General features: G+C 42.8%; 1 protein-coding gene across 2 annotated transcripts in view; it reads right to left on the bottom strand.

Annotated features, from left to right (window-relative positions):
- The window catches only part of LOC122255085 (Carbonic anhydrase-related protein A), a 345,654-nt gene that overhangs the window by 950 nt on the left and 334,704 nt on the right, over window positions 1–10,000 (bottom strand). Inside the window, exons 3-7 of one of the 2 annotated variants that reach the window (XM_086536072.1) lie at window positions 4,572–4,708; window positions 3,990–4,181; window positions 3,280–3,375; window positions 1,899–2,120; window positions 422–599 (exon numbers count right to left, since the gene is read on the bottom strand). In XM_086536072.1, the coding sequence (XP_086392198.1) occupies window positions 422–599; window positions 1,899–2,120; window positions 3,280–3,375; window positions 3,990–4,181; window positions 4,572–4,708 (825 nt within the window). The remainder of the gene's footprint in view (window positions 1–421; window positions 600–1,898; window positions 2,121–3,279; window positions 3,376–3,989; window positions 4,182–4,571; window positions 4,709–10,000) is intronic. The other variant, XM_086536071.1, reaches the window with a different exon arrangement.

Here is a 10,000-nt window from a genome sequence, read left to right as displayed (position 1 = left end):
TACTTATCTCATGCGAGTGACGATATGATTGCACCACTTTGGCCAGATTTACTTGCGTGCTCCGTGATGCTTGTTTGTGTGACAGCAAAATTGGAAGCACTTAATAAGGTCTTTCGCGTCACGCCTCATTTGCTAGACAAAGACTAACAAAAGGTTAAAAAAAATCAATATTTACAAATTTCTTCACTCTCATTCAAAATACACACAAACACGAATGTGCACACAAGTATACAGACACATGCATCTACACAAACGCATACACACGCAGGTCTTTTATTTACACACATATTCTTACACATACATTCACACACATACACATATAAAACGCAAGAACACACAATTAGTTTGATAAAAAAACAAACTATAGTATTTCAACAGTAAACAAATAATAGTAAAAACAAGTATTTCACAGTAGCACTACCTGCGTAGTACATCTCCCTGTGCATGGAGGGACAGGCCTTGGCGCGGTGGGCGTTGGTGAAGTCGATGTTGGTTCTGACGGTGCGGTGGTGCAGCGCCTTTACGGGACGGAAGTTGTTGGCCATCCGCGCCTTCGGGAGGGCCTGGTCGCCCTGCATCAGCTGCCGAAGGGCGTACAGCTGGGGGGAGGAGGGGGAGAGAGGGGGGAGGAAAGCGCATTAGTCTGACTACAGGTCTGCAAGAGGCAGGTAGGGTTGCAACAGAAGTGAGGCAGAAATCGAATTACCTTCTGTCGTTCATACTCTTGTGCGGGAAATGGCGAAATAATCGGATTTATCTGGCACAGTTTCGCCACAAAAACATATTGGCTTCGTCAGAACGGTAAATACTTACACTGACGAGTAAATATGTGTTCGTTATGTGTTGGTGTATGTTGAAGGTTTCTGGGCAGGGGAATTGTGGCATATAGACAAAATCGATACTGCAGAGTTTGTTGACAAATCTCAGCGAGTTCATTAAAAAATAAACTTGACTATTGCCTAAATTGAATGAAGAATGGCACAAACCTCTTAGTACGTATATTCCATGACACTGATAAACAACAACAAATAAACAGGACATCTGAAATCCGTGCACTATCATCCTCGTCTTCACTTTCTATCTTTCTTTGCCTTTCTCTGTTTTCTTCTCTGCCCCTCTATTTGATCCTCCCTTTCCCCCTCTTCTTCCCTATTCTTACCTGTTCTTCTTGTTATTCCTCTTTTTTTTCCCTTTTTAACTTCTTCCTCCTTTTCCTTACCTCCATTTTGGTGATCTTCGGTCAACCCTGCCTCTCCCTCCCTATTATTTTTTCCTTCCCTTCTCTCTATCTCTCTTCTCCTTTCATTTGACCTCCCCTTCGCCTCCTGCTTGGTCATGTAGATGGGTTTGTTTATGACGAGCCACTAGGACGTCTCTCGACATTCCTTCTTCTTTCTTCTCCTTCCCTCCCTGCGTCTTTGGTGATGTAAATGGACGTCTCCTATCCCTTCCCTCCCTTCTTCTTTCTTCCTCCTTTATTTTCCCTCCTTCCCTCTGTTTTTCCTCTCTCACTCTTATCTTTTTTTCTCTTTCCCTTTCTTTCCTTACCTCCTCCCTTCTTCTCTCTCTCTCTCTCTCTCTCTCCCCCCCTCCTCTTCCCTCCTTCTTCTCCCTCCCTCCCTTTCCCCCCCCCCCCTCTCTCTCTCTCTCTCTCTCTCTCTCTCTTTCTCACTCTCACTCTCTCTCTTCATTCATCTATCTATTTATCTACTATTTATCCAGCTATCTATCTATTTATCTATCTATCCCTCACCTCCTGCTTATATCTCTCTCTCTCTTCCTTTCTCTCTCTCGCTCGCTCTCCCTCTCTCTCTCTCTCTCTCTCTCTCTCTCTCTCTCTCTCTCTCTCTCTCTCTCTCTCTCTCTCTCTCTCTCCCCTCTCTCTCTCCCTTGCTCACCTCCTGCTTGGTGATGTAGATGGGCTTGTTCATGACGAGCCACGTGGACGTCTCCCAGCAGCCCGGGTGGGTCGTGGAGCCGTCGTAGGTCATGTAGTGGTGCGTGTCCGGCAGGAGGCCCGCCAGCGACAGGTGCTTCACCGGCCACTTCATGCCTCGGTAAACCACCTTGTTGAAGCCCGACGACAGGATGCGCAGCTCCTCGTTCCCTTCCTCGCCAACCTGGAGTAGCATAGAGGATGGAGAGTGTGGTAGTGAGGATGCTTGTGCTATAATGGGCTTTGATGCTATAACTTGATTTTTTTTAGTTTTTTTTTCGAAAATGGTTTGGTTCTTCGAAAATGAATGTCTTTGATGAAGTCACTGTGCTGAGAAAGAATGTCTTTGATGAAGCTACTATGGTATTGACTTAACTACGTCATTTTTTAAATCTTTGTGTCTGAGTGGACTTGAACGAGATACGTGGATTATTTATAGAACCATGACTATGCTGATCTGCTGCGGGATTTCATACCACGCTGCCCTTATAATGCGGATATGTTACTTTCCAGTCCTATTAGCATTGGTAATATCCAAATCATCATAAACATGATATATAGTCTCTCTATCTCTCTCTCTTTCCTCTCCCCCTTCTTCTCTCCCTCACTTCTCTCTCGTTCTCTCTCCCTCTATCTCTCTTTCTCACCTCCCCCGTCTCTCTTCCCGTCTTCATCCCTCCCCCTCTCTCTATCTCTTTCTCCCTCCCTCCCCCCCTCCACCCTCTCTCTTTCTCCCTTTCTCACTCTTTCTCTCTCTCACTCCCCCCCCCTCTCTCTCGTTCCCCTCTCCCTTTCTCCATTCTTTCCTCCGTCCACCCTCTCTCTTTCTACCTTTCTCCCTTCCGCCCCCCCCCTCTCTCTCTCTCCCCTCCTCTCTCTCCCTCTCTCTCTCTCCCTCTCTCTCTCCCTCCCTCCCTCTCTCTCTCTCTATCTCCCTCCCTCTCTCTCTCTCCCTCCCTCCCTCTCTCTCTCTTTCTCCTCCCTCTCTTCTCCCTATTCTCCCCCTCTCCCTCCCCTCCTCTCCTCTCCCTTCCCTCCCTCCCCCTCTCCCTCTCTCTCTCTCTCTCTCTTCCCCTCCTCCCTCCCTCCCTCTCTCCCTCTCTCCCTCCCTCTCTCCCTCTCCCTCCCTCTCTCTCTCTCTCTCCCTCTCTCTCCCTCCCTCCCTCCCTCCCTCCCCCCTCCCTCCTTCCCTCCCTCCCTCTCTCTCCCTCTCTCTCCCTCCCTCCCTCTCTCCCTCCCTCCCTCCCTCCCTCTCTCTCTCCCTCTCCCTCTCTCCCTCCCTCCCTCCCTCCCTCCCTCCCTCCCTCCCTCTCCCTCTCTCTCTCTCCCTCTCGCTCACTCACCTGCACCATGATCGAAAGTCCCACAATCCCGTTGGAGCCCATCCTGGCCTCCGTCATGTTGCGGTACAAATCTGCATTAAAACCGTACAGTTGGATCTGTAGGCGGAGAGCACAGGAAGGGGGGCGTGTTATTGTTTACATGAGAGGCGATTAAACTGTTGTTAATGAGAGGTGTTTAGATCGCGATCATAAGCTCTTGGTGTTTGGTGCGTGTTTTGTTTGTTTGTTTGTTTGTTTGTTGGGGAGGTGTTATTTGTATTGTGGTTGTTTGGTTGTTTGTCTTTTTGTATGTGTGTTTTATGTTTAAGTTTGTGTTTGTGCATGCATACATGTCAGTCAATTTGTTTATTGTTTTATCTATACATCTTTCTATATGGGCGTGTGTGTGTGTGTGTGTGTGTGTGTGTGTGTGTGTGTGTGTGTGTGTGTGTGTGTGTGTGTGTGTGTGTGTGTGTGTGTGTGTGTGTGTGTGTGTGTGTGTGTGTGTGTGTGTGTGTGTGTGTGTGTGTGTGTGTGTGTGTGTGTCTGCGTTTGTGTGTGTGCAATGCAACCGGGCTCTTGTTGTATTAATGTCCATATACGAATAGCTTATGTGTTCCGTAAACACGTTTGTATTACATAATTATGCGTGCCATATCTTACCCTTTAATAATGAATAATAAAATCCTCTACACGAAGGCAACCGCGCCGCCCACGGCCCGCCCACTCACCTCCGCGGGGAAGGCGGCCCCGTTGACCTGGTGCTCGGAGCCCTGGTGGTTGGCGGCGCCGAAGTGGATGTACAGGTCCTGGAAGCGGTACTTGTACACGAGGGGGCCGCCCGTGATGTTCACGTGGTGCTTCGAGCCCTTCTCCACCCGGAAGATCACGCTCTGACCCGTGTTGTGGAGGCTGCCGGACACCTGCGAGCATGAGGGGGAGGAGGGGGCAGTCCTTTGGAATTAAGTTAGCTGGGTATGGGTATGTCTTTCGCTGGGTATGTTCGTGTCAGAATAGAATATATATCAAAGAAGATGGATCACATAGGCTTGTGTAAAACGGTGTGGACATTAGAAAAAGGGAATCATATACACTCGTGTCAGATCAGTAAAAAAAGAAGCAAAAACTATGGAAAACAGTACGAACATTAAGAAAACAAGAATCATATATGTTTGTGTCAAATCGGTATGGAAATAAAATAAAACAAATAAACAAACAAGCATAATATCTGGAGAACGGAAAACTGTCTCGCTTCTAAAAGAAGGAAAGAAAGAAAGAACAAATATATGAATAGCATCACCATTGAGCCATACCCTGTGCTTGTCAACGTGGACATGTCGGAGGTGGGGGTCGTAGACTAGCTTGCTCGGCTCGATGTTGACGGGCGACTGGCGGCGTCCGCGCTCGCACATGTTCCAGTTGGGGTTGATCAGACCCCAGAACTCCGGACCTGCGGCGAGGGGAAACTGGGGTCACTCGGGGGGGTGGGGGTAGAGATGGGAGGGGCAGAGACAGATACATGCTGTAGATATACAAATGTTTAGGTTTATGTCTCTTTCTCTCTCGTTCCCTTTCTCTTCCTATCTTCCTCCCTCCCTCCCTCCTTCTATCTATGTCTGTCACTCTACGCATGCATATCTTTTACACATTACACATTATTTGTGACTTGTTAATGTATATACTCTTTGGGTTAGTGCGAATGTTTCTTTAGAAAGATTCGAGTTTGTGAGAGTCTTTCTTCGATGATGACTTCAGATGAAAAGCAAAAATGAGAGAAACTTCTTTGATAAATCTGAGGATCTTCACTACAGATTCATAATATATATATATATATATATATATATATATATATATATATATATATATATATATATATATATATATGTATGTATGTATACATATTCTTTTTTTTTCTTTTTTTCTATTACTGAGTGTTTTCTTTATTCTCATGATGAATAACTTGCCGTCATATACAAATAGTGGCTGACAATTATCTGCTGGAAATTAGACTTGGAGTGTTTTTCCCCAAAGGGAGATTCTCTGTAAGCTGAGCTGGACCTGGTTTATGACAGAGATGCTGTCTCGTTTTGCATAGATGAGGTGGAGTGTTAAATCATCAGTGTAAGCAACTACCACCGGGATTAGGTCATCAAAGAAAATTTTCCAGAGTAGAGGTCCTAAGAGACTTCCTTGGGGTACATCAGATGGTGCTGATTTAGTTCCGTTTATTACCAGTGGTGCTTTTGTTTTTCAAGTATCTGATATGGAGTGGGTACAGATTTCCCGTTACTCCATAAAAAAATTAACTTTGTTAGATGGCCCTCGTCCCTTGAGAGCAGTGTCAAGTGTGATAACTCTAGTCTCATTTCTTTGGTCCAAGTGCAGGTTCCAAGAACAAGAAAGTACTAATAGCAGATCTGAAGCAGGTTTTCAGTCACAAAAAACAAAACCAAATTGTCTTCAACAATACTTTAGAAAGAAAGAACAATAAGGACATTGGAAGGTAGTTTTGGAGGAAAATCCTAGCCCCTTCTTGTGGACCGGCACAGTCCTAGCTCTTTTCCACAGGGTGGGCCATTATGCCTCCTCAAGAGCTTGGAAAGAGGAAAGGAGAGCTGTTCAGATCAATGTTTTGGCAGGTGTGGGCTGACTCTAACTGGTCTAACTGATTTCCTTGTGACAAATTAGTCCATGTTTTTTTTTTTATTATTATCATTTTTTTTAAATATAGCTTTTATTAATGGCGATCCTGTTTACTAAGTTATTGATGCATGGTGGTAGATAAGGTGCTTATTTGCTGAGATATCATGTTTTGAGAAGTACTGGGCAAGGACTTCTGGTTTATATTTCCTTGAGGATACAGTAATGCTACTCTCAGTGTGAAGAGGAGGGAGGAAGTCTTCCCTGAAAAGGTCTTGCATCTTCTTAGCCTCCACCACATACACACACACACACACACACACACACACACAATAAGAATGATAATGATATAGATAAGGGAAATGATAAGTAATGATAATAATAATAATGATAATAAAGATGATAATGATAAAAATGATAATGATCGTAATGGTAATGGTGATGCTAATAATAATGATTATGATGATAATAATGGTAATAGTAAAAATGATGACATTGATAATGATGATAATGATATTGATAGTGATGATGATAACAATGGTAAAACATTGATAGTGATAATGATAATGATAACAATGATAATATGACGATAATAATGATAATGATAATAATGATAAATATAAAAATGATAATGTTGATGATAATGATGATGATAATGATGATAATGATAATAATCATGGTAATGATAATGATGATTATTTTAATTCTAATAATGATAGGAAAAAAGACAATAGCAACGATATTCATAATTAGTAATAATAATCATAAGGATAATATTGATGACGATGACAAAAACAGTAATTACGATAATAATGATTATGATAATGATAAAGATCGTTATTATTCTAACAACAATAATAACGAATACAATGATAATGATGACGCTAAAAATAGTATTAATATAATAACAACACTAACACCAGTGATAATGATAACACTAATGATACTACTACTAATTAGAATTTTGAAAAAAGGATATAACGGGGATTAAAAATTGCGTAATTGTAAATTTTTAGTTATTCCAGATACATACAATGTACATAAAATACGATCTTTTGATATTTCTCCCGATTAATGTTTCTCTCTCTCTCTCTCTCTCTCTCTCTCTCGTTCTCGCTTTCTATTCTCTTCTCTCTCTCTCTCTCTCTCTCTCTCTCTCTCTCTCTCTCTCTCTTTCTCGCTCTCTCTCTCTCCCCCCTCTCTCTATCTCTCGCCTCTCTCTCTCTCTCGTTCTCGCTCTCTCCCCCCTCTCTCTTTCGTCCTCTTTCTATCTCTCCCTTTCTCTCTCTTCCTTTGTCTCTTTCTCTCTCTTCCTTTGTTTCTGTATCGTCTACATTCCCACCCCATCCATTTCTTTCTCTCTCCTTCTCTTCCTCTTTCCTTACCCCCATCCTTTCCACACTCACTCATTTTTTTTGTACCTCTCACAGAAAAATCTCTCTCTCTCTCTCTCTCTCTCTCTCTCTCTCTCTCTCTCTTTCTTTTTTTCTCTCTCTCTCCTGATCCTTTCTCTGTACGATATAGATAAAGATATGTTGCAAAGGAGGTGAAGACTTTGCTACCTTTATAATTCCGAAAATACTCTAGGGGAAAAAACCCTTAATTGGATGGGAATTTCAAAGGATTTCCGTTCACTTGCGAATGTAATTTTCTTTTAATGATCTCATAGATTTATATATATATATGTATATATATATATATATATATATATATATATATATATATATATATATTTCTTGTTAATGCGTATGTAACATTTCAATTTGTAGTGTGTTGTTTAATATTTCTATAGAAATTTGGCAAAAAAGAAAAAAAAAAAAAAAGGGAAAGGGATACAGAAAGATATTTTTCTCATGGGACTAATTGTACTGAACGCGCCTATTGCTGAAGTATGGCGGACTCCAAATTAACGCTGTCGTACTTTCATTAGAAAAAAAGGCTCTCCTAAATTAGGATTTTGTCTCTTTCTGGATACGCTGATGTCTTTCATCTTTCAGTGCTAAAATGCGTTCGACTGTGACCTGTTTTCCATCGAGAGAAGAAAACAAAATTCGCAAGGAAGGGTAATCAGCTCTTTGTTCAAAAGTATATCCAACACGTGTAACCTTTTCATATTATTTCCGTAGTTATGGCGTCTTGTACTACACGTCCGGTAATCACAAAAGAATGACAACTGCGTTACTGATCAGTGAATTATCATTATCATTATTTTAGTATCTTCAAAGGACAGAAAACAATAACAACAAAAATTACGCATGTACTTAAAAACATCTACCTCCTTTTCTTCTTCATGAGCATAACACAATAACAAAAATCTGTTGACGATAATAAAAGAACAGAACTTATTTTATTCTATAACGAAAAGTACTCTAAGCTGAAGTGAAAGAAGAGATCCGGTTAAGTTAATTGTTTAGGATCTACACAATAGCTTGGTGGAGCAACCAATCAATTTTTTGAGTGTTCCGTTTAGAAATAAACGCTGAGGTCAAATAAACAAAAGACTATTTAGAGGGATGAGTCTGTGATTCTTTTAAAATTCATAACACTACATTATATATTAGACCAAGATGATTATGAGTTGCACACAAACACATACACACACGCACGCACATACGCACACACACACACACAGATATATATACATACATACATACACACACACACACACACACACCTACATAGATAGATAGATAGATAGATAGACAGATATATATATATATATATATATATATATATATATATATATATATATATATATATATATATATAGAGAGAGAGAGAGAGAGAGAGAGAGAGAGAGCTAGGTAGATAGATAGATAGATAGATGAATAGATAGATAGATAGATAGAGATAGGTAGGTAGATAGATATATAGATAGATAGATAGAGGGAGAGAGAGATACATACATACAGACAGATGTGCCGGCAAATACAGAGAGAGAGAGAGAGAGAGAAAGAGAGAGAGAGAGAGAGAGAGAGAGAGAGAGAGAGAGAGAGAGAGAGAGAGAGAGAGAGAGAGAGAGAGAGAGAGAGAGAGAGAGAGAGAGAGAGAGAGAGAGAGAGAGTTAGAGATAGAAATTTCTCTAACTCACGCTATCTTCCTCTCCCTCTCATTCTGTTCCTCTCCCCCTCCCCTTTCCATCCCTCGCCCTCCTCCTCTCCCTTTCTTTCCGTCTCTTCCTCACCAATTTTCTCCCTCTCCTTTTCCCCCTCTTCCCTCCTACCCTCCCTTTCTTCCCTTCTCCCACTTTCTCTCCATCCCTCCCATTTTTCCTCCTCTTCCCTCCTCTTCTCTGATCCTACCCATCCCCTTCCACCCCCTCCCTCTTTCTCCCCGCCCCTTTCCTTCACCCCCTCCTCCTCCTCTTCTCCGCTCTTCCCCCGCCTCCTCCCTCTTTTTCTCCACTCCTCTCCTCCCTCCTCCTCCTCTTTCTACACTCCTCTCCTTCCCCCCCTCCCCCTCCTCTTTCTTTCGCTCCCTCCCCCCCTCTATCTTTCCCTCCCGTCCTCGGTAAATGTCAGAAAAATAATGACCGACTTAAGGAGGGATCAAGAAGACAAGAACATACCACCTCGCGGTTGCAGGAGGTTGATCATTGCAGCGGGGAGGCGGCCTGAGTACCCAGAGAGTCTCCTTAGAGTCTGAAACTTAGAGAGACTCTCGAGGTGTAGACGAGGTGTGGTTGGATGTGGTGGCGGTGGGGGAGGAGGAGGGGGAGGGGGTGGGGGAGTGGGTGCTCGGTAATGATGCGGCGGGGGACATCTCGTTTAGATGTTTATGTGGTTAAACACACGAGGACAGACGTGCATGCACATCAAACGCATACTGTCTTTCTCTTTCTCTCTCTGTTCTTTCTTTCTTTCTCGCTTTTCTTCTTCTTCTTCTTCTCTCTCTTCTGTTTCCCTCTCTCTCTCTGTATGTCTGTCTATCTCTCTGTCTCTATGTCCCTCTCTCTCTGTCTCTATGTCCCTCTCTCTCTCTCTCTCTCTCTCTCTCTCTCTCTCTCTCTCTCTCTCTCTCTCTCTCTCTCTCTCTCTCTCTCTCTCTCTCTCTCTCTCTCTCTCTCTCTCTCTCTCTCTCTCTCTCTCTCTCTCTCTCTCTC

The sequence above is a fragment of the Penaeus japonicus genome, unplaced genomic scaffold (assembly GCF_977035675.1).
Source record: "Penaeus japonicus unplaced genomic scaffold, GWHDUDI00000001_assembly GWHDUDI00000004, whole genome shotgun sequence".
Classification (NCBI taxonomy): domain Eukaryota; kingdom Metazoa; phylum Arthropoda; class Malacostraca; order Decapoda; family Penaeidae; genus Penaeus; species Penaeus japonicus.
Note: the sequence above shows the minus strand (reverse complement) of the source record. Positions and strands in the feature narration are given on the sequence as shown.